This window comes from Camelus bactrianus, chromosome 5 (assembly GCF_048773025.1).
Source record: "Camelus bactrianus isolate YW-2024 breed Bactrian camel chromosome 5, ASM4877302v1, whole genome shotgun sequence".
NCBI classification, from domain to species: Eukaryota; Metazoa; Chordata; class Mammalia; order Artiodactyla; family Camelidae; genus Camelus; species Camelus bactrianus.
This window is the reverse complement of record NC_133543.1, coordinates 69,114,868-69,140,242: the sequence shown is the minus strand read 5'-3', so window position 1 is coordinate 69,140,242 and position 25,375 is coordinate 69,114,868. Positions and strand designations below refer to the sequence as shown.

Sequence of the window (25,375 nt, the reverse complement as noted above, 5' to 3'; positions counted from 1 at the left end):
GAGGGAGAGAGGAAGGAAGGAAGAAATACCCAACACACTAATGGGGTATGTCAAGGGACAAAGGAGCTATTGTGGGCACCTACAGATGGACCACCAACCAAACTGGTTTGGGTATTGAACCTAATGTTGTACCATGGTAATGCATGACATTAACAGGGGAAATGGGGTGCAGGGCATATAGGAACTCTCTGTTCCATATTTGCAACTTTTATGTAAATTTTTATGCTACTCTAAATAAGAAATTCATATAAAATTTTTATAATCCACTTGGCATCTAAGAATAGATATAAATCTTTCACTTTTTTTTCTAACCTAGGCATTTCATGAGTGCTAATCTATAGATTACAATTTATTATGTGCTATTTTCTATTAGTAAAGAAATGTTGCTACTCAGTGATAGCAGAAGAATGTGTGTATCTATATATAATTAAACAGATGATATTTTTGTTAGTATAATATAAGGGATGAGATAGCTTTTTAAGATTGAATTTTTAATTTAAGTTTATTATTCAGGAAATATAGGTAAATGGTATGCCACCAAACAAATGTTCTTAATTATAAAATATGTTTAATAAAACAAAGACTGTTTGTGGGTGGAAAACGAGCTAAGAGGTTTAGGATAATAAGAGTCTTTTCATATTTTTCTTCCTAACTAAGACTTACCTCATCTTTTATGGACATAAAGATGAATTAAGTTGTTGTGAAGCAATTTCAACAGAGGAGAAAGCTCTCAAAGTAGAGACCTAGATAATTATCATTAAAAGTGTGCAACATTCAGGTTCAGGAAACTATGCTTTGAAATAAGTATTTCTGATGCTTACCCATAATAGATACTTAATACTTGCTTGTGGAATTGAATTTACATTTAAAATTATGTTTTCTTTTGTTGAAATTAATGTTTAAAAATTTAAAATACATAGGAATTAACCCAAGAGAGATTAATATTTTCTATATTTTGTAATCAATATTTAAACATTGAATTTTAAACCCTTTTTTGAGTCATTTAGTATATAACCCCATATCTTTGGATTTTATTTTTTAGATTTATGGACTTCAAGAAACATTGAAGCATATGGAAATAGGGCATAGTTCCCATGCTCCTGAAATTAGAGGTAAAAGTAAAATGTGATAAAATTCTAATTTTTTATTGGTTGTTTATTTCTCAGCCTTATCAGAACTCAAAATTCTAGAGATATTTAAATTAATAAATGGTATATTAATTCTTTTATAAATTGAAATATTAATGAAAATATGAAGAAGAAATATAGATGTAATATTGTATTTTAGAGAAACATGTGAATAAACCATAATGGGAGGACTTCTGCTTTGGCCCTGATAGAGTATCTGGTACTAGACTAGCTCTCTCTTCATAAATAACTTAAAACTGGACTATATATGAGGCAACAAATTTTAGGTGTTGGAAAATTGTGCAAATCACAGAAGGCAAATGACAGAAGGAAAATTTATAAGTATCTCTATGGCTTTTTGTCTGGGGAAATTTTCAAACCAAACTCCATGGAGATGGAGGTCAAGAAGAGCACGGCATCCTGTATAAACTGAAAAGACAAAGACTATACTTTATAAGTTGTTGAAGCAACCAGAATCTGTAGGAAAGGGCAGCAGATAAGAAGGTGCTACAGTGAGCACTGGCCTGGTTTGTGAGGGTGTTTGCTATGAGTCCTTAGAGATGGCTGGGCTACACATGCAAGACTACCTGAGACTTACCAGAGAAAGAGGACTCTATAGGATTCGGAGGGGACAAGGGGTTCTAGACGTCAAGCAGTCATGGGATGCATTGTCATCTGTCCATGCCTGGATGGAGAGACTTTTTTAACACCTTGGTAACATTAAGCATCCTGTACTCAGCCTATAAAACCAAATATAAAGGTTACACAGAATTCTTGGAGGAAACGGGGTTTAGATTTTCAATTTTGCCAAACTAGAGAACCTTGAGAAATACTTAAAGCTTTCCATGGATCCACTCTAACAAAGCATAAAATTAGGCCTGGAATTCAGGGTGATTATCAAAAAATTAAACTGCCTGCTGAACAAAAATCAGCACCATTAGGATTAAGGTAATTGTCTAGAGTCTTTATTATCTATCATCATACTGCCCAGTGTATAATTTCTAGTTTGGTTATAGAAACTGGAAAATGTGACCCACAATCAAGACAAAAAACAATAAATGGAAACCTACACTGAGATGGCCCAGGTGTTGGATTTAGCAGATAAAAATGCTAAAGCAACTATTTTCGATATGATCAAGAACTTAAAAGAAAATATGACATTGATTAGTGAAGAGACAGTGAATCTTGGCAGATAAATGGAAAGTCAAAACAAAAAAAAGGAAATAGAAATCTCGTACTGAAAAATACAATAACTAAAATTAAAATTTGATACTTCATAGTAGATTAGAGATGACAGAAGTGTCAGTAAATTTTAAGAGCCATCAGCAGAAAGCATTTATTCTCAGGAAGGGAGAAAAAAATTGAAGGGAAATTTGCCTGTTTAACGTACAGATATTTGGAATCCCAAAGGAAAAAAGAATGAGAATGGGGCATAAAAATACTAAAAGAAATGACCTAAAGTTTTTCAAACTAGATGTAAAACATCAAATTTCAGATCCAAAAAAATCAGCTAACTATAAACACAAATAAAATCATGCCTAGCTGCGTCATATTCAAAATTTATGTGAGATAACCTTGAAAGCAAGAGAGAAAAGACATGCTATCTATAGGAGAAAAATCATACAAATAAAGGCTAATTTCTCATCAGAAATAACGTGGGTTATAAACAATGAAATGACATCTTTAAAATGTGGAAAGTTTTAATTTGGAATTCTATATTTAATAAAAATGTCATTCAGAAATTAGTGTGAAATATATTTCAAAATTAATGAAAGCTGAGAGATTTTGTTTCAAGTCATTCTAAAGTACAGGAAATACTGAAGTATTTTCTTTGGGCCTAAAGAAAAGTAAGCCAGAAGGAAACTCAGATTGGCCGACTTGACTGCTGTACAGAGATTTAGAAATGTTAAATTCTAGTTGATACAATGATTAAGATTTCCTCTTAATTTCCTTAAAAGGAAAGTGACTGATAAAAAAAATTACAGCATTGTAAGGTTATGTTTATAACGTATGTAAAGGATAAGAAAACAGTAATTTGGGAGGTAGTACAAATTTCTATATCTTGATTTTGCTGGTTAGTTTTGTATGCCTACTTTGTCAAAACTTATCCAAATCTACACTTAAAATGTGTGAATTTTATTGTATGTAAATTATCCATCAATAATGTTGATTTAAAAGAGAATGATCTAGAAATACTGCAAAATGGTGAGTTTTCTTAATAAACATAACATCCTGTTATTTCCAGATAACTATTCATTGTGTTCTCTGATTAATTAAGGCTTCAAAGAAATATGTAGCATCCTTACGTTTGAAATTTTTTTCCTAGCCTTGATTTAGTAGTTCCTCTCCTAATATTTTATGTTAAAGAAATACCAGTTATGCTCATTGATGCCTAGAAACAATGTGCAAGGATGTTTATTGCAGTCATATCTATAGTAACAAAACAATACAAGCAGTCTTAATGTTTAGCCACAAGTGAATGTTTGAATATAGTTAATCATACAATACTAGGAAGTCTTTAAAAATTATGCATAAGAAAATGCTCATATTATAATATTAATTTCAAGGAATAAAAATGTTTATATAGTATAAGAGCAGTCTGTTAAATATATACAAAGAAAAGTGATTGGAGGATGTGCACCAAAATGTTTATAAAATTTTCTTTGTGTGATTTGATTATTTTCTATATTTTTTCTCACTCATTTTTTCAAACAGTATATATTTCTGTCACATCAAAAATTATTTGTTTTATGTGTAGATAACTTTTAAGAAGATTGTAATTAGATATGAAAGGAGAATGTGAAACTACCATAATCTCAGGAACTCTAACTCTCAAAATGACTGAAGTTTATGAGAAAAAATATATACAAGAAGGCTTAAAGATTGAGGAATTATGCATTGGGTAGATGCTTGTATCAGTTAATCTCTAATGTTACATTCTATTATAAGAGTTTATGGTTTTATTTATCCTTGGCATCTCTATTAAAATAAACAGATGGTTAGATAACTCCTTTATGAAGTTATCTCCTGGTGTTTAATCTAGTTCATAAATGAACATACTACATATTTTTCTAGACTGACATTTATAAGTTACTTTGAAGATCAAGTTTGTAATTATATTTTTATCTGTGATATGTTTAATTGATTTTGATCGAAAGAAATAAATTCCAACCCTTGAAGAAAACAGGGTTCTTTTAGTTGTATAATCTCAATTACCTGAATAAAGTTTCTAAAATTCTGTACTGAATAATTTTGTGCTCCTTATAAACATGCATTCTAGTTTTAGATATGAGACTTGCAGTACCTTTTCCTAAGCTTTTTGTGTCAGTATTTGGCTGTGTGATCTTGGACTCTGTCATCACTCAAATTGGTTGATCAACTTAGAACCTTACTTAAGCAAGGACTGTAATTTGAAAAGAAGTGGTTTATTGATTAACTGGTGGTTCCTCATAAATCCTGCTGTCCTTCACAATTGTTTTCATATGTTTAACTCCTTCCCTCTTCATTTTCACATTTTAGTTTAATTTTTAAAATATTTTTTTTCTGTCTGTTCATTCATCTATCCATTTTTTATTTATTTTGAGCAGAAGTTGGTATGGCAGTAGAAATTCTTCAGATTAAATGTAATTCACTCTGTAGTTAGGAAACAATGAATTGATTATCATTTACTCTGAACTTTAGGAAAAATACAAAGTAATTGTTATTTAATCTGAATTTAAGGAATAAGATAAAAGTTGGACTCTATCAAAGAATTTTAAACATACTGTATTTTTTGACTATCAAAGTGACATGCTTATTACAGAAAATTTGAATGATAAAATAAGTTTAAATAATTATCCACTATTGCTGCCACCTAGAGAGAATATTATAAATATTTTAGTACTCAACTTTCTTACCTAAAAAGGGTTTATAATTCTGTATTTGCTCTTGTATGGTATGTAGAATTAAAGAAAATCTAGGAGAAGCTTTGAAATACTGAATTATTATCAACTACATATTTGAAGTAATAGTTTTGTGTTACATTTTTCTTTGTTATGAAAAATAGTTAAGTATCAAATACAAGAACTACACAGAAAGCACTTTACTATTACATATTATGAGATAAAACTTTTGGGGCAAGTTACTTAAGTTCAAAAGTTTATGAATATGCTGGTTTTATTTGTATGTTTGTGTTAGTTATTTACATATATTACTTTGATTTCATGTGAGGGTACAATTTGAATACAATAATGCCTATTTCCAAAGCAGGTTATAAAGATACATATAATTGGTTTTTATGCTATCTTATAATTTATGATAGGAAATTATGAATTCAGGAAGAAAAGCTAGAAATTGGAAACATTTTATGAAGTGAAAAAATGTGAAAGCTGACTTCAGAGCTTCACAAATAGATTTCCTATATAGTAGAGCAAAGTATTCCTTAAGGTTTAGTTTAATTAACTGCTCCTCTTCAAGTTGGGTATTTATTGCTGCTCAGAATTGCACTACAAGATGTCAATGTCTTATGATTATATGGAGTATATGGTCTAGTTTAGAAAGGTAAATAATCTCTTCAAATATAGCCTCTTCCCCTTTATCTCTATACCTTTTTCTGAATTCCAGTTGTGCACTTGATCTCATTTTAGCTTTCTGATCTCTTAGATATTTTCTATTTATCTCTGTAAGGTAAAGTATGGATAATTTTTTCAAAACATTTTTTCAGTTGAATAATTCTCTTTTCAGCTATGTTTAATCTATAATGGAGGTGTGGACTGGCACAATGTAGAAGCTTAAGTATTTGTTAAATGAATATATTCATACATTTCTGACATTTAGCCAGGGTCCTGAACATGTTCAGTTAACATTGGTTGAATGTGTGCATGCATGGAGAAATGGTTAAAGGGGTGAAATTTAGCACTGAAAGTACAATAATTATAATTTCTGTAAGTGAAAATGTGTTCGTTTATTTAATGTTTGTTTTATTTCTGTTGAGGAATTGTAGCTTCCTTAAGATGATGATCGTACTCAAGAAAAATTTGGGAAATAGCATAGCACCAGTTGGTCCTATAGGCCTTGTCATTAATAGGCATTAGATGATGAAGATGAGAATGCTGTGATAGAGACATGGACGTTGCTAGGATCTTACAAAACATTAAGAAGCACTATGTGGAATTTGAAAATTATAGTCAATTAACCATGAATGTGACACAGACCTTAACATTTGAGCCTCTCATTTGTTCTACAAATCTTTATGTAAATAAGAGTTGCTTATCTGATGGAGAGTGGAAATCATTTATAATTGGTACACTGAGAAATAATAAGTGTTTCTCTGCCAATTCAGCATACATTCTTCAATGTTTATTCTTATTTTGGTTTCAAATGTTGAATTTTTTCCTAAAGTCTTGTTAAAGTGTACATTTTTAAAATTTTGCTTGTGGAACAACTATATATATACTCATAAACCAAGCCCTTTTTGTTTTTTTACTTTCATTTATCCTTACCACTTTGTTTGTTTCTTGTTTTTATTTTATTTCCCTTATGAAGTGGTGCTTAATAATGTTTTACATACTACTTGAGATCTATTCATATTCCTAGAATTACCTGCTAGAATCCTGAGTTTCACTCCTTACTGCTTTCTCCTTTCTTCTTTATATATATTACTATACAAATTCTCCTTATGTATAAAAGGGAGCAAATGGTAGTGACCTTCACAGGGTTATTGATAAGATTTCATGAAATAATACATGTAAATTGTTTAGACCAGTTTTCTCCTTTGCCTGAAACTGGACTGAACAAGAAAAATTAGATCAGAAAAGACAATGAATGCCAGCATGCACTTCCTTACTTACCTTCATAACATCAGGATTGTTTGAGAGCCTTGACATTAAAGCTATCCAGATATTTTTTGTCTTTATCATCTTTTCTCTATTATAAATTAGTGTCATAATTTATAACATTGAGTTCTTTTAATTATGTGTTGATGATTATAACCATATTCATTATTTGAAATCAGCTTGTTGTTTAGAAATACAGGGGGAAATTATGTGTACTTAAACATGTATATATATATGGAAACAGACTTTTCCCTTCAGATGCTTCATTTAGGGCTGCCCTTTACGTCCAAGGGAGTTTAGAGATCAGTGTTCAACTGTATTGGAATGTTACGCTGTGTTTTCCTAAACATTGAGAAGCATAGAGGATATTTTATTAATACAATATTTATTTTAAAATCTTTTATTAATTATCCAGTTCCACTTGGGAAATTTTGTCGTTGTTTACCATTGTCTCCTTTGAGCCCCATCAACTTTGTTTATAAACACTTGAAACCTCATGACGACAGGAAGTTAGATGTCATGTAGCTAGAGATTGTCTCCTATGTTCTCCATCTGACTCACCATTGCCATTTCACTAAGCTTGCAGCAATGCCACCCTCCTCTTTTGGGAAAGGAATTTGAGTCTTCATTTACAACATTTTGGTATGGTTTTAATATTATTAGTTTAATACCTCAAAACATATGTGTATAATGAATTTGGCTTTTTTTTTTCTTTTGGCTGTAGTATTTCTTACAAACAGTATCAATGTTAAGCGTAAATTGTATTATCTTATAGTTGCTCCTAATTGTGAAAAGGAAAATGCACCAGAAGGTCCTACTCAGAAAGGTCTTCGTGAAGCCAGAGAACAAAACAAACGTAAAACAAAGATGAAAGTTAATAAGAAGGTATGATATTTTTGTTTCCATTAGTTCATTCTTAACTCTCAGATGTTCAGACTCATGGACTAACGTTGTATCATTATTTTATTGGAAGAGGAATTTAGAAGTTATGTATTTCAAGCCCCTTGGTCTATAGATGGAAAATGGGGGTTCTCTAATGTTCCTAGTAGCTAGTTAATTGAGGGACACACACTTACTAGTGGCAGAGACAGCTTAATGAGTCACTCTGCCACATACTCCAGCTTAATCATGGATGTTTCTGCTCACCTGCTCATTTTTCTGTTTAAAATAATCTTTGTCCAAAAGAAATCACTACCAGATCATTACTTACTTTCTCGTAGTATAACTTTAGACTTTTCTTAGTATTTTTAAAAAGCAGAATGGAAAGAATTATGTCCCATTTAAGAATCTCCTTATATCTGAGTGCCTCTTCTTTGTAATCAGGCTGGTAGTTAAAATCTGCTACAGTGATTACAGAAAAGTAGTATTAAAAATGTCTGATCACACAGACAAAGAGATCAAAAATGAGGAAAAAAAATTACATAAAACCTATGAGGGGTTTAGTTTCTTGTCATGAAAATTGAATCAAAGTCCAGCTGAGGTAATGACTGTTTTTATAAAGTAATTGTTACCTTTGAGTTCTAAAATATCTGACATTCATTTAGGAATGACAATATTTATAATTATAATTTTTCAGGAGTAGTAATGCTATAAGAACAATAGATTTTTATGAATTCAAATGATAAATCATTTACCTAGCTAATATCGATAACATTTTTTCCTGAAAGGTATGCATTGGAAGCTAGTATGATATACAGTATTTGAATATAATACAGAATAAATACTTTTAGGTTATGCTAAGTCTTTGATAATCACTTCTTTGTGATATTTAAATTACTATTTTACTGTTCCTCTGTTATCAGTATTAATTTACAGATTTGTTATGTTTGAGGGAGATCTCTTTTCAGCCTGCCTCCAGCTTCCCCATGCCTCCAATGTCCCATCAGGAGGGACCTTACCTCTTTTGCTTCCATAAAGCTTTTTCACTCCTTCGCCTGCCTTTAATTCAATTCTCTACCAAGTGCAGGCAGTGATGGTAGACAACTGTCTTGCTGTCAGTAGTAGTGCTTCTTCTTGTGGTTATTAGTTTTTTCTCCACAGAGGTTATTAGTTCAAGGAACAAGTAAAGCACTCACAATAATAAAACAAAAATCAGAGTTAAGCATTTTGGGTATGATAGTGGTGGTTGTCATCAGGAACATTTTTGTGTTCTAATGCCATAGACATTCTTTTTCAAGTAGTAAGTCATATTTAGAAATGATTTGTTGATTCACTCACTAATTGCTTATGGCTTGTAAGCCATATATTAGTAATGCAAGATTGGCTTTTTATGTGACAAAAAGTTGCTAAAATATAGAACAAGTACATTACATGTTTATGTATAGTATGTTCTTTTTCAGTGTTGCATCAAAATATTTAACATAATATCTACAACATGGTAGAAAAACCATGACTTACAAAAGTGCCAAATGTATAACAAAGTGAATTCTTCCCCGCTTTACCAAGTAATAATTTTTACTAGTATTTTTCTTTTAATTTTTTTCCTGCAAGTTTGTACCCTTTGACCAACATCTCCCCAATCCCTCCACCACCTAGTCCTTGGTAACCACCATGCTCCTCTGCTTCTATGAGTTCAGCTTTTTTAGATTTTCCATCTGTCTGTCTATCTATCTATCCATCCATCCATCCAATCTATCTATCCACCTATCCATCTGTCTCACATCCTATTTATCCATTCATTCATTGACAGATACTTAAGTTGTTTCCATATCTTGACTATTGTAAACAATGCAGTAATGAACACAGGAGTACAGATTTCTCTTCAATATCCTGTTATTATTTTCTTTGGATATATACCTGGAAGTGAAATTGCTGGATAGTATGGTTTTCCTATTTTTAATTTTTTGAGTAATCTCCATAATATTGTCCATAATGGATGTACCAATTTACATTCCCTCTAATAATGCATGAGGGTTCCCCTTTCTCCACATCTTCACCAACACTTGTTATTTGTCATCTTTTTGGTAATAACCATTATGAGAAGTGTGAAGTGATATCTAATTGTAGTTCTGATTTGCATTTCCCTGATGATTAGTGATGCTGAGGATCTTTTCATGTGCCTGATGACCATCTGTGTGTCTTTGGAAAACCATCTATTCACATCATCTGCCCATTTTTTAAAATCAAATTGTCTTACTTTTGCTATTGAGTTGTATGAGTTATTAATATATTTTTTATATTAACCCTTTATTGGATATGTTGGATTTGAAAATATTTTCTCCAATTCACTAGAAATTCATTCCTATTCAGTAGGTTGCTGTTTCATTTTGTTGATTATATCTTTTGCTGTGCAGAACGTTTTTGGTTTGATGTAGTCTCACTTGCTGATTTTTGCCCTGGTAGCTTGGGCTTTGATGTCATGATCCAGAAAGATCAGTGGCAAGACATATGTCTAGAAGCTTTCCCCCTGTTTTCATTGAAAGTTTTATAATTTCAGGTCTTATATTTAAGTCTTTAATCCATTTTGAGTTGATTTTTTTTTGAGTGGTATAAGATAGTAGTCCAGTTTTATTTTCTTGCATATAATTATCCAGTTTTTCCAAAAGCATTTATTGAAAAGGCTATTCTTTCCCCATTGATTATTCTTGGTTCCCTTGTCAAATGTTAGTTGTCTATATTTGGAAATTTATTTCTGGGTTCTCTATTCTTATTCTCTTCCTTTGGCCTGTGTGTCTATTTTTATGTCAATACCGCATTGTTTTGATTACTAAAACTTTGTGGTATAGTTTGAAATTGGGAGTGTGATGCCTTCAGCTTTGTTCTTCATTCTCAGGATTGCTTTGGCTGTTTTGAAGGTCTTTTGTGGTTCTACACAAATTTTAGCATTTTTTTTCTATTTCTGGGAAAAATGACATTGGAATTTTAATAGTGATTGCATTGAATCAATAGATGGCTTTGGGTAGTATGGATATTTAAACAATATTTATTTTTCCAACCTATAAATATTGGGTAGCTTTCAACTTGTCTTACTCAGTTTTTTTTTTTTTTCATCAATGTCTGATTGTTGTCATTGTGCAGATCTGTTACTTCCTTGGTTAAATTTATTCCTATGTATTTTATTGTTTTTGATGCTATTGGGAATGGGATTGTTTTCTTTATTTCTTTTTCAGACATTTCACTGTTAGGGCATAGAAACAAAACTGATTTCTGTATGTTAATTTCATATCCTGTAACTACCAAATTTGTTGACTAGTTCCAACAGATTTTTCATTGAGTCTTTAGGTTTTTCTATATATATAGTATCATGTCATTTTATAGAGACATGTCATCAAATAGAGACAATTTTACTTCTTCCTTTCTGATTTGGATAACTTCTATTTTCTTGTCCTGCCTGAATGATCTAGCTAGGACTTCCAGTACTATTTTGAATAAGAGTGATGAGAGGTGGGCATCCTTGTCCCTTGTCTTGTCCCTGATCTTAGAGGAAAAACTTTCAACCTTTCATTGTTTAGTATGATGTTAGCTGTGGGGTTTTTTTGTGTAGGCCTTTATTATATTGAGGTACCTAGTACCTAGTTTGTTGAGGGTTTTTAATCATGGAAGGATGTTGAACTTTTTCAAATCCTTTTCTTGCATCTATTGAGATGGTCATATGATGTTTTTGTCTCTTTCTATTAATGCAGTATGGCATTTATTGATTTGCTTATGTTGAATCATCCTTACATCCAACAGATAAATTCCACTTGATCATGGTATGTGATCCTTTTAGTGTATTATTGAATTCAGTTTTCTAATATTTTGTTGAGAATTTTTACATCTATATTCATCAGGTATATTGTACTGTAGTTTTCTTTTCTTGCAGTGTTCTCTTCTGCTTTTGGTATCAGTGTAATGCTGGCCTCTAAAAATGAGTTTAGGAATGTTCCAACCTCTTCAGTTTTTTTGAAAGAGTTTGAGTAGCACTGGCATTAATTCTTAAAATATTTGATACATTCTCCAGTGAAACCATCTGGTTCTAACCTTTTCTGTGTTGGGAGTTTTTTGATTACTGACTCAGTCTTCTTACTTGTTACTGATCCGTTCAGATTTCTGATTTCTTCATGATTCACTCTTGCTAGGTTTTATGTTTCTTGAAATTTATCCATTACTTCTAGGTTGTACCACTTTTTGGATTATAATTTTTCATAGTAGTCTCTTATCATCCTATATATTTCTGCATTATCAATTTTAATTTCTGATTTTAGTTGTCTTCTCTTTTTTTAAGGTAGTCTAGCTGAAAATATCAGTTTTGTTTATTTTTTCAAAAAACAGCTCTTAGTTTTGATCTTTTCTATTATTTTTCTGTTTCTATTTTTTTTAATTCCTTCTCTGATCCTGTTATTTCTTTCCTTCTGCTAACTTTGGGCTTATTTTGTTCCTCTTTTTCTAGTTCCTTGAGGTGTAAAGTGAGGTTGATTATTTGAGATCTTTTTTAATCTTAATATATGTACTTACTGCTGTAAACTTCTAAGAACTGCTTTTAAAAAATCCCATAGGTTTTGGTGCATTGTGTTTCCATTTCCATTGTTTCAAGATTTTTTTTTTTAATTTGGCTTTTGATTTCTTCTTTGATCCATTGGTTGCAGGAGTGTGTTGTTGAGTTTCCACATGTTTGTAAATTTTCCAGCTTTCCTCTTGTTGATTTCTAGTTTCATGTTATTGTGATCTGAAAAGATACTTGGTATGATTTGAATCTTCTTAAAGTTACTAAGACTTGTTTTATGTGCTATCATATAATCTATCCTAGGGAATGTTTCTTATGCACTTGAGAAGAATGTATATTCTGCCACTTTTGGATAAACTGTATATCTGTTAGGCCCTTTTGGTCCAAAGTGTGATTAAAGTCTGACATTTCCTTGTTGATTTTCTGTCTGGTTGATCTATCTGTTTCTGAAAATGGAATAGGGAAGTACCTTATTGTTTTGTTTTGCATTTCTTCCTTCAGATCTATTAATTTTTGCTTAACATATGTAGGTGCTGCATTGTTGGATGTGTATATATTTGCCATTGTTATATCTTCTTGATGAGTTGACCCCTTTATCATTATATAATGATTTTCTTTATCTCTTGCTACTGTTTTTGACTTAAATTCCATTTTGTTCCATATCAGTATAACCCCACTTTTATTTGGATTTTTATTTGCATGGAATATCTTTTTGTATCCCTTTGCTTTGAGCATATGTGTGTCTTTAAAGCTTAGATGAATCTTTCATAGGGAGTATATAGTTAGGTCTTGGTTTTTTTTTTTTTTTAACCCATTGATCCACTATGTGCCTTTTGACTGGAAAATTCAATCTGTTTACATTTAGAGTAATTATTGACAGGTAAGGATTTACTAATGACTCTTTTTCATTTGCTTTCTGATTGTGTAGTTCAATTCTTCCTTTTACCTTCTATTGCTGCCTACCTTTGTGAAATGGTGAGTTTCATGATGGTATACTCTGATTCTTTTGTCTTTATCTGCTGTGAATATATTGTAAGTTTATGCTTTGTGGTTACCATGACACTTATATATAAACATAAATTTAACAGTCCATTTGTATTGATAGCAACTTAACTTCAGTTGCATATAAAAATGCTACCCTTTTACCTTCATTATGTTTTCACTGTCACAATTTACCTCTTTTAAAATTGAAGCATAGTTGATTTAAAATATTACATTAGTTTCAAGTGTACAACATAGTGATTCAATGTTTTTATAGATTATACTCCAGTAAAAGTTATTATAAAATAATGGCTAACTTTTTCTGTGCTATACAATATATCCTTGTTGCTTATCTATTTACACATAGTAGTTTATATCATTTAACCCCATACACCTATCTTGATCCTCTGCCTTTCCCTCAGCCCATTGGCAACCACTTGTTTGTCCTATATATTTGGGAGTCTGTTTCTGTTTTGTATATAACACATTTACTGGCTTTATTTTTCAGATTCCACATGTAAGTGGTAATATAGAGGTTTTGTCTTTCTCTGTCTGACTTATTTCACTAATAATGATACTTTCTCGGTCCATGCACAGTGTTGCAAATGACAGATTTTCATTCTTTTTATGGCTGAGTAATATTCCATTGTGTGTGGGTATATATATATGTGTGTGTGTGTACTCCATTTATGTGTTGATGGACACCAGGGTTGCTTCCATATCTTGGCTATTGTTAACAATGCTGCTGTGAACACTGGGGTACATGTATCTTTTCAAATTAGTGTTTTCCTTTTCTATATATGCCCAGTAGTGGAATTGCTGGGTCATATGGAAGTTCTGTTTTTACCTTTCTGAGTAACCTTCATTCTGTTTTCCATAATTGCTGCACTAATTTACATTCCCACCAACAGTGTATGGGTTCCCTATTCCCCATATCCTCACATTTTTATTTGTGTTCTTTTTGATGATAGCCATTCTGACAGGTGTGAGTTGATATCTCATTGTGGTTTTGATTTGCATTTCCCTGATGATTAGAGATGTTGAGTATCTTTTCATGTGCCTGTTGGCCATCTGTATGTCTTCATTGGAAAAACGTCTATTCATGTCTTCTGTTCATTTTTTAACTGGATTGTTGCTCTTTTGATAATGAATTGTATCATTTTGGTTATTAACCCCTATCAGTCATACCATTTGCAAATATTTTCTCCCATTCTGTAGATTGTCTTTTCATTTTGTCAGTGATTTCCTTTGTTGTGCAAAACTTTTAAATTTCATTAGGTCTCAATTGTTTATTTTTACTTTTATTTCTGTTGCCTTTGGAGACAGATCCAAGAAAACATAGCTATGATTTATATAAAAGAGTGTTCTGCCTATCTTCTCTTCTAGTAGTTTTATGGTTTCAGGACTTACATTTAGGTCTTTAATCAATTTTGAGTTTATTGTTATAGATGGTGTGAAAAAATGCTCTGATTTCATTTCTTTACATGTAGCTGTCCAGCTTTCCAAGCACCACTATTGAAGAGACTACCTTTTCTCCATTGCATATTCTTGCTTCCTTTATCACAGATTAATTGACCATAGATGTGAGGGTTTATTTGTGAGCTCTCTATTCTGTTCCATTGATCTATATGTCTGTTTTTGTGCCGGTTCCATGCTAGTTAATTAAGTAGCTTTGTAATATAGTCTGGAGTCAGACAGTGTGATACCTCCAGCTTTTTTTTTTTCCTCAGGTTTACCTTAGCAATTTGGAGTCTTTTGTGGTTCCATATAAATTTTAGGAATATTAGTTCTAGTTCTGTGAAAAATACTCATGGGGATTTTGATAAGAATTGGATTAAAATTATAGATTGCTTTGAGTAGTATGGACATTTAAACAATATTAACTTTCAATCCACGAACATGGTCTATCTTTTTTCTTCTTTATATCGTTTACAAATTCCTTTATCAGTGCTTTATACTTTTCAGAGTATAGGTCTTATACTTCCTTGGTTAAGTTTGTTCCCAGTATTTTATTCTTTTTGATGTGATTTTTAAATGGGATTATTTCCTTGCTTTCTTTTTCTGATAGTTAATTATTAGTGTAAAAAAAAGCAACATAATTCTGTATATTAATCTTGTATCTTGTGACTTTAAAGAATTCATTTATTACTTGTAATTGTTTTTTTTTCCCCCTTTTATTCTAGTTTGTTAACTGGTAAGGTTGAAATTGGAAAAAGAGCTGTAAGGAGAATAGAAAAGATAGTCTTTGACTCTAACTACTTTATGATGACTTAGGATTCTTGAAACCTGGCACATATGGAAAGCCATTGTCCTTATGGGCACTATCATGGCTCTTCAGAATCCCCTACCAACTTCTCTAAGGAACTTCCTTCTCTGGAGCAGTGCCTCCCCTTGGGTCAGCCTCCATATTCTCCCTAGTGGTACCCTTCATAGTTTCTGTCTTCTTGGATCTCTTTTCCCTGTCATGCTACCCTCTGAGTTGTTTTTAAAAGCAATTGCAGGACTCACATGAGGGCTTACTCTGAAGAAATCCTCCTCACACATATTCTTCATATCTATTCTCTTAACCCTCTTATGTCTTTAATTTTATGAAAAGTTTAAAATTGTCAACTGTTTTTAGTTAAATCTTTAAAAATTTTTGAAAATGGTCTAATATTTCCATTGGAATATAGGAAGTGTTGAATCCTGGTGTTTTTGTGAAGAAACAGCCTTGTCTTTCTATTCCCTATTATCTTTTAAGTATTTTTCTCCTTTTTTAGGAGTTGTCAAATTTCTACAGAATATAGCCATCTATTTTGCATCCTGATATATCTTTTCATCTTTGCCTCCTTAACTTACTGCTTATGAATTGGCTTTATCCAGTTTATCACTAACAATGTGTTGAATTTGTTATTTTGAAAATTTGATTCTTCATTTCCAAGTTTATTTCTGCTTGTCTTCATCCTTATCTTACTTTGTGTTTTATTATTATTGCTTCTTCATATGACTCGGGATGCTTGGTTGAAAATTCAAATTCATGAATTAGAGACTCGATTAGGCAATAAAATTGGTTCAAGTCAGTAGTTACAGATAATTCGGTTCTGTTTCATAATCAGAACTCCAAACTGGTATGAGTTTCTTGTACGTTGAAGGATGTGTGAAGGCTGAGTGTGGGCTTTCAATAAGTGGGTGAGCGAGTCAGCTGCCAGGGACTTTGGAGCAGAGCAGACAGGAAACCTGGGCAGGCTGCAGCACCAACAGTGGCCAAATAGAGAAATTATGGAACTGTCCAGTTAAAACACATAAGTATATTTTACTGAGTCTGCCTTTCCTTTCCTACACCCCACTCTCATAGCCTGTCATTCTCTCCCATGGAAAGGTGGTAGATCTTGCGTGCGTGTGTCAGGGGCAGGGGTGCTCTAGTGTCACTCCAAGCTTTATTTTTCCCTCCAGTCCCAACACATATGTGTAGGTCTCTCAAGGCAGTTTACCTGCTTTCATTAGGGATCGATTTCTTGGGTTTTAGTCTACATACGAAAGCTTTATCATGTATCCTTTGTATAAAGGTGAAGGAGAAATAGGGTAGGAGGAATGTTTTGTTCACTTTTGTAATTTTAAAAGCAGTTGTTAAATGACTGTTCCTGTTGTTTTGCTTTGCATTCTGACAAAGACAGAAAAACATTTAGGGTTTAAGTCAGAAAAGAACTACTTTAGATCGTTTGAATAAAATAGCTTTAATACATGGAATTGGTTACGTAGTTAATAGAAGCACTAAGATGTCAAATAGGGGACAGGCAGACAACTCAGAGATTGGCAATGGCAGGATACTTTTTGTGTTGGAGGCACAATGGGAGAACTTTGTTGCCAGAATCCAGGAACTGGGTCCATCTGGTTGGAGGACTGTAAAGTCAGGGACTGTCTAGTAGTAGCTGGAAACATTGAAGGGATACGTGGTATGGCAGAAGGAACTTCTAACACTAGGAGAGGGATTAGAAAAAAAAATCATTAATATATATGTAACAAAAATATTCAGAGCTGAACAGTCTATTTCCAGTCCTGACATGTATTTGCTATGCTTCTTTCTTCCTTTAATGCTCATCAGGGTTTGTGTTTTGCTTAGCCAGCACTGACTGGAATTCTTTGTATGGTGAGTTGATGCATATCTTTAATCCTGAAGGGTCTGAGTATTTATTAGTCCTGCTATCTTGGATCATTGTAGTTTTCCATCGATGTTTACTAGTTAACATGGAAGTACTAAGATGCGCCCCAGATTTTTGGCTATGTTCCAGAAAGTCCTTTTTAAATCCACCATTTAGCAGCAATTCTATCAAAGAGTGCCAGACTGTCACAGAGATCCCTGAATCACTAGATGGCAGAGTTAACTTATAATTTGATGGTGCCTTCTGTATGTGCCACAATAGAAACATTCTTCCTTTTTGAATGAGGCCATCTAGTAGCAGAGCCTATTGTTGGGGCAGGAAGCAGGATCTTTGCAGGTTGGTTATTAGACCTAATAGTTAGAGGGGCTACTTCTATTTCTGTGAACCTTTGGTTTCCATGACTATGTGAGAACAACTTTGCAGGTGTTTTTATGCTAACACTGTAACTGAATTTTTAAAAAGCTATTCCACTATTCTGTCAGGCCATCTGTTTCTGGGGGATGAGCTATCATTGAATCTGTGGGTATTAGCCCATGAACATATTTACTGTAAAATGCATATTCTGGACATAAGCATGAATTGTGGGGATACTTCATGACAACGAAAGAGGGAATTTGTAAGTATGTGTGGATTGTGGTACATTCAGAACAATGAAGGCAAATATCCAGTCAGAAATAGTAGTTACCATTGTGGACTACACCTTATTAATTCTATGGTAATTCACATTCATTTTCTAAGATCCGTAAATTTTCTGTATAGGCCAAACTGGTAGTTAATGAGGGTGTGATGGGTATCTGTCCTTTATATCTTTCAAATACTTCATTGTGGCACTAATTTATATAACTCCCACAGAACTGTGATTTAGTCGCTAGTTTACTTTCTTGGTGGGGGTGGGAAGGCCTGGGGCTTTCACTTGACCCTTCCTGCCATAGTAGCCCTTACTTCATAAATCAGTGAGCCAGTGAGGAAATGGAACTAATTGACTAATATATGGCTATTCCCGGTACACAATCAGAAACTGAGGAACTAACCAGGGGATGCGTCCACCAACCCACTGGGCTTACTGTGAAACAGCCTTAAGCCAAAATACCATTTATCATGAGGCTATCATAAGCCTCTAGTTTGGCAGTCAGATGGTGTTCTTGTGTTTCTAGCAAAGGGAATTCACTCAAAGTTAATATCTAATTGTTTCTGAAATGTCTGAGGTAAAAGAATTGCCCTTGTTGTGGCTGCTGTCCCTGTGGAGGAGACATAGAAGGTAATTTAGAGTCAGATTTTTGTTTTCCTGAGTGAACCCTGCATGATAAATATGAATACATAAATGGCCAGTGAAAACAAAACAGTAATCCCTCCAAAATGGGAGAGATCAAGCTAATGTCTACCACCAGGTGGCAGGCTGGTTTCCCGTGGTAAGGTGCCGTAACAAGGGTTCCATGTTGGCTTCTCCTGTTGGCAAGCTGGACATTTAGCACTGAGCCAGATCAGCTTTGCTTTAGGGGAAGTTGCTGAGCCTGTGCATAGTCTTCAGATTCGACATTATAGCTTCTTGGGCCAAATCAGCATGGGGGCCTCTTTGGCAGAGTTACAATCCAGTGACTGGCCTTTGGTAGCAGGGAAGGCATATTGTGCGAGCCCATTTAGACAGTAGGCTAGATTTTTAAAAATATCTCAGTTACCTGGTCATGGTGAACTTCTAATAAAGTCAGAGATTTAGTAGAAGAACATGTGGCATTGAAACAGGAGTAGAAATTTGAGATTCTAAGCTACCTGCTCATGCAGTTTGCTCATGCCTTTCTGATGTGCTCAAGCACAATTTCAATATAATTATTACTTCTTAAGGTGAACTGTTTTTGCATATCCAGTTCATTAGCTTTGAGAACAGATAGCATTCCTGGTTCATGATAAGCAACTCAGGTTATACAGTCACTTGGTATTATAAGTCCTCAGACTCTGCCAGAGCTCAGAAACATACTGGGAGCTGACTCTTTAAAGGAGAATAGATAGGAATAGTGATCGACATAGATAACGTGACTTCTCTAGAAATCTAGAGGTCAGTACTGTAGTTCTCCTATTGGAGTTTTTTGTAGATTTCCTTACAGCATCCTTATTTTCCATAGATACTTAGAGCACATTGGATTTGCTGGGCCATAAGACCTAAGGGACAGGTATGATACGATGTCTTGCATCATACCCTAGACCTGTTACAAACTTTCACTTGGTCCAAACATCATTTAAACTATGTTTTTTCTTCAGTAAGGAGGATACAGTAAGCAGCAACTTGCCTTTTATTTAGAAGCACTATCTCAACATGCTGTAGTCCTCAGAATTTTCTTAGTGTCTGTTTCTTCTCTGGCACACATGTGTCTTATTAAGACATCCAGGGTTCTTGCCACTTCCTGTTCACCACATGCATTCAGGGTGATTTCATTAGCACAGCGGAATGTAAAGATAATCAAGAGTACTATAATTTGATGGAAAATAGAAGAACTTATATGGCCCTGAGGGAAAGGAGTTAACTGTCTTTGCCATGCAAAGGCAACTTTTTTTTCTTTTTTTTAAATCTCTACTGATGGGAATTGAGAAGACAGTCACCAAATCAGTAGCCTGGTAACAAGTACTAGAGGATGTGTTAATCTGTTCCAGTGAAGATGCCACATAGGCACAGCTCACACATTCCAGATCCTTAGATGATATTCTTAATTTTGCATCTGAATATTTTCTGTGTGCTCAGTTTAATTCTTGAATAATATTTATATAGTAAGATTCTGCTCTGATCTCTCTTGTGCTGGGCTGGGCAGTCTACTTTCAAAGCGAGCTGATATACTGGGTAATATATGTGCAAGTGCTTTGTAAATTATAAAAACATTATGTAAATGCAAAGGTATTATATTTTTAATGTTGTTGATGTTATTCTTGTTATCATAAAATATGATAAAAATATATCTCCTCACCATGATGCTAAGGTTCAGAGTCCAGAGTACCTTGCTGACCTGTGTTGATCTAACTTCTTTCTCTACTTGTCCCTAGGCTTTTCATAATGAAATGCAAACAAGAATTTAAGGGTCTTATGGATTGAGTTGGATGTCAAATAAATTTTTCACTTGTTCAAAAGGTTTCAGATTTTAATCAGTGTATTTAAAGATCATATAGATCAGTGAGTAGTGGTGTGTACTCATGAGTAGATATAAGGCCTGAATGAGTTCCCCAGAGGTAGCTGTATGTTTCTGTTATAGGACCTTACATTCTCCTGACATCTGAAAACTGTATCTTTCCTTAAGCACATCTATAGACAGTCAAAAATGTGGGTCATGGATTTTTGTCCTGTTTGCATCAACCCGCTCTAAGGATCAGAAACTATCTTGTTCATCTATTCTGATTAACATAATATAGTGCAAGTGATGTTCTGTGATATTTCTAGCTAGTAAAAATCCCTTCAGATGATCTTCCTGACTGTGGGTGCAAATGTTAATTTGGACAAGAGTGTAAACATATTCTGTTGTCTGTTCCAAGTGAGTACATACTGCTTCTGATCCTACTTTCTGATAGGACAAAAAAAGAATACGTTTTTAGCTCAATGACTGCACACTATTTACTTGAGGACATGTTAACCTTCTCCTGCAAAGATACATCAGGCAGGATAGCTGCAGTTGCAATTTAGGCTACTACTTGATTGAGTTTGCAGTGGTCTGTCATCCTCTGGGATCTCTGTGTGTGTGTGTGTTAAGTTTAACTAGGATAGCACCTGATTGTTTTTCTTGTGATAAAATGTACAAAACATAAAATTTACCATCTTAACCATTTTTAATTATCTGGTTCACTGGTGTTAAGTACATTCACGTTGTTGTGAAACCATCATACCACCTACTGACAGAACTTTTTCATTTTCTCAGACTGTAATTCTGCGCCCATTAAACAGTCACTCCATATTGTCCCCTCTTCTCAGCCCCTGTAAACCACACTTCTACTTTCTGTTTCTATGAAACAGACTCATCTGGGTACCTAATATACAAAATTTTTTACAGGAGCTAGACGAGGGGATTACATGGGAGTATGATGGTAACTGCCACATCGACATCCTTTGGCAAATTTCTGCCAACACTCCCCTTGCCCTGTCCCAGTTTGCAATATTATTTTTGGTTGTCTTGATCAGAGAAGAGAGCAGTTTCAGAGCCTTTCACTTGGCATTTCCAACTACGGCAACCCTTATTCCACAAGTCACAGGTTTATGGTGGGGTTCTGACAATTACCAAGTATATCTTTTCAAATTACTTATTTGGATGCTAAAGAAATGGCCATTAAGTGGGTTCATGGATCCTTCCTCTTGAGCCAGACCTGGGCAAATACTGTATTTTCTAGCCTCCATCTTCCTCAGCTCCACTGGGGAGCATCATAACACTGCAAATTTTTGAGTTTCAATACCATGCTAGACCCTGTTTTAATAGTCTCAAAATGTGTGGGTATTCCTTCTTCCACTGTATATAGTTGTCTGAGTAAATTATCATATATACTTGCCTTTGTGTTGTAGGACCCTTGTATCTTAGGGACCTGGCCTCTTCTTCAATCAGTAGGTTCAGTGTGTAAGAACTGGCTCAGGTCTAGAAATCCGGCAAGAGATGGCAAACTTTTATGGGATGGCTACCCTCAGCATCCTGATAATCCATCCTCAATTTCTTCTGATTATACAGATCAAGCAGTACCTTTGTTGGCTTCCCATGTTTCTGGCCTATAAGGATGTTCATTCTATTAATTATCTCCCTAGCTCTCTCTCTGGATCAGGCTCTCCTCATAGTTACTCTGCCCTTTCCCATGATTGTCCTCACCTTGCTTCTGCTGTTTACATGCTCCCATCTGACCTCTCTTATCACTGGCTTCTATGATCCCCATTGGTTTCAGGGAGCCTGGTTCTCTAATAACATCTACCATCATCCTAGAGGAGAGCCACAACTGAGTTTCTCAGTGATGTTGTTGCCCCCCCACCCCCCAGCACAATCTTTGATGCTGTCATGGTTGCTGTGTCCTCTGGTCATCTTGTGGTTATCTCCTGGGTTTTTCAGCCTCAACTGCTATATCCACTCTCACATGCTTATTTCTCTGAGTCTTCTGATCCTTTTTTCCCACCATTTTTCATGGTAGCTTTGGCATTTCTACCTTATTGAGTTAGGCTATCACTTTTTGAAGCTTCTAGGAGCCATCCTAACATCTTATTAACACCAGGGTCCTTAATCCTATATCATAGTAGAGTACTCCCATATTTATAAGCTGTCCCTTGTCCAACTTTATGTTCTACCTCTCCTGCCTCAACAGCCTCAGAATCTAGACCGATTGTGCCCTCTTGGCACTCACGGGTACATGTTGGCTAATTCTTGCAGTTCCTTTGGATGTAGTTCTTTTTCTCTCTTAATAGAGTCAGTTCTCCCCTTGCTAGTTTATATTGTGACTCAAATGGATTTTGGTCAATTGTCCAGGGATAAGGTGGGGAATGTATTGTAAGAGGGGTATGAATTTTCTTGCAAAGCAGAGGACTGAATTGCTCTTGGTCAAGGAAGTCATGCTAGCCTTTAACAGGGAGGTGCAGGCCACTGAATTTCAGGGAACTCTGAAGACGCAAGATTTTCAAGTGCATTTTCTCAGATTTCTCCTTACCATCTCTATCTACTATATATTTTCCCCCATGCTTTTCTGCCAAAGTGTGTTCTTGTTGACAAAGTAAAACATTAAAAGAGAAAATATTTCACAAGTACTATAGATGGCTCAAATTAAATTAAGTAATATTCTATAACTCTTTTTGGAACTCAGAATGCATTAATTTTCTCCACTAAAGCCATGTTTAAATAGAGTTGGTTTTCCTAAAATGACTTATCTAACTTCATAATATGTTTTCAAATATAACTTCTTTGCTGATGGCTTTCCAACCTACATGTTACCATACTGTAGCTTTATACTGATACTTCAGCTATTTATATGAATTTCCATTTTCAGATACTATTACTTCCTAATTAACATAATTGACAAATCATCATCTTATTTCACAAATAGGCGAATTTCTTTATTTTTGAAATGCCTTTTAATAGTGTCTGCATTCACTGGATAATATAGCATTATCATCTTCGATTCTACCCTTCCAGTGCCTCCCAATCTCCCATTGATGCCTTTTTCACATTAATTAGCAGGTTCTGAATTTTTAAATGGTGGGTAGGGTTGGGAGGGGAGACTTAGGGGTTAAACTATGGTTGGAAAGGTCTTAAGGAACTTACCTTGAAGCTTCATCGACAGAGCAAATTTACTTAAGTTAAAAGTTTATTTTGGTTGGTGGAGATTATGGGGGGCTTTCGAAAACTACCTTTAAATCATCTGTTTCATTGCTCCTGTTTCCCACTCTTCTAAAGCTGCTCTCCCTGGACGACCTTAGCTGCCCTCTGGACTATTCACTGAATGTCTCTTCCTGAAATTTGCCTTTATAAACTGGATTAATTTTTCTTAGGCAATTGTATAACTTTACTTCTCAGGCCAGTTAGATTTCTGGCTTCCTGACAGGCCATACTAATTTCTCTATATTTTTCCATAACATGAGATTATACTCTAAAGTTAATTCTTATGGTTTAACTATTTTCTTTTGAATTAAGGAAACAAATTGTATGAACACTGGGAAAGCAGTTTTCTTATGTCTTTAAGCCAATCAGTGTGTTACTAAAATAGTCAATGGATTAGTTTTTGTGAAGATAACTACATTCTAACATTTCCTTCTGTTTGTGAAATATATGTTACTCTAAAAGATATAAGAATCAGTATACAATTAATTGACTGTCTATTGCAATCATATAAGTCACAGTTAAGAGAAAGGAATTACTACTTTATTGAGACTTTGATGATTAAACATGTGAAACTTTAAATGTATCAACATATATATTAAAGAGAAACAAAATAGAGGTATTCCATATAGATTTGAATAACTTTAAAAGGTAATATTAGGTGCATAGTTTATTTTTCATTGTAGAGGGGGCAAAAGAGAATCATATGGAATCCACTGTAGCTCATATCTGTTGCTTTAATGACTCCTTGAAGAGTTAAATTGGGAGCGAGGTTACTTTTTGTATATTAAAAATCTACCAGTCACCTTGTGTTCTGACCTGTGTGTGATCAGTGATGATGCAGGAAAAGTGGAAACACACACACACACACAAACACAAACATAAAAACCAGCATTGAAAATATTTCAAGAAAGTGGGGAAAAATTAGGAAAGATAAGGGACTGATAACTCTTCCCTTTCACCCTTTTGCTGCCTGATTTAATTCCTAGTCTCTTCTGGGTCAGAGTGTAGACATGCTCTTTTTTTTTTTTTTTTTTTTAAATTTAAGTACCGTCAGTTAGAATGTGTCAATTTCTGTTGTACAGCACAATGTCCCAGTCATGCATATACATACATATATTCATTTTCATATTTTTTCTTATTAAAGGTTATTACAAGATATTGAACATGGTTCCCTGTGCTATGCAGAAAAACTTTTTTTTGAAATCTATTTTTATATATAGTAGCTTACATTTGTAAATCTCAAACTCCCAAATTTATCCCCCCCCCCCTTTCCTGGTAACTATAAGATTTTTTACTATGTCTGTGAGTCTTTCTGTTTTATAGATGAGTTCATAGTGTCTTTTGTTTTCTTTTCGGGTTTCTTTAGATTCCACATAGGAGTGATATCATATGGTATTTTTCTTTCTCTTTCTGGCTTCCTTCACTTAGAATGACCATCTCAAGGTCCATCCATGTTGCTGCAAATGGCATTATTTTATTCTTTTTTATGGCTGAGTAGTATTCCATTGTATAAACATACCACAGCTTCTTTATCTAGTCATCTGTTAAAGGATATTTAGGTTGCTTACATAGACATGCTCTG

The 25,375-nt window shown here is 33.9% G+C and overlaps 1 protein-coding gene across 1 annotated transcript in view; it reads left to right on the top strand.

Moving 5' to 3' along the window:
* The window catches only part of SPAG16 (sperm associated antigen 16), a 777,122-nt gene that overhangs the window by 45,360 nt on the left and 706,387 nt on the right, over window positions 1-25,375 (top strand). The window contains exons 8-9 of the mRNA XM_010960056.3: window positions 1,043-1,112; window positions 7,716-7,825. Coding sequence (XP_010958358.3) covers window positions 1,043-1,112; window positions 7,716-7,825 — 180 coding nt within the window. The remainder of the gene's footprint in view (window positions 1-1,042; window positions 1,113-7,715; window positions 7,826-25,375) is intronic.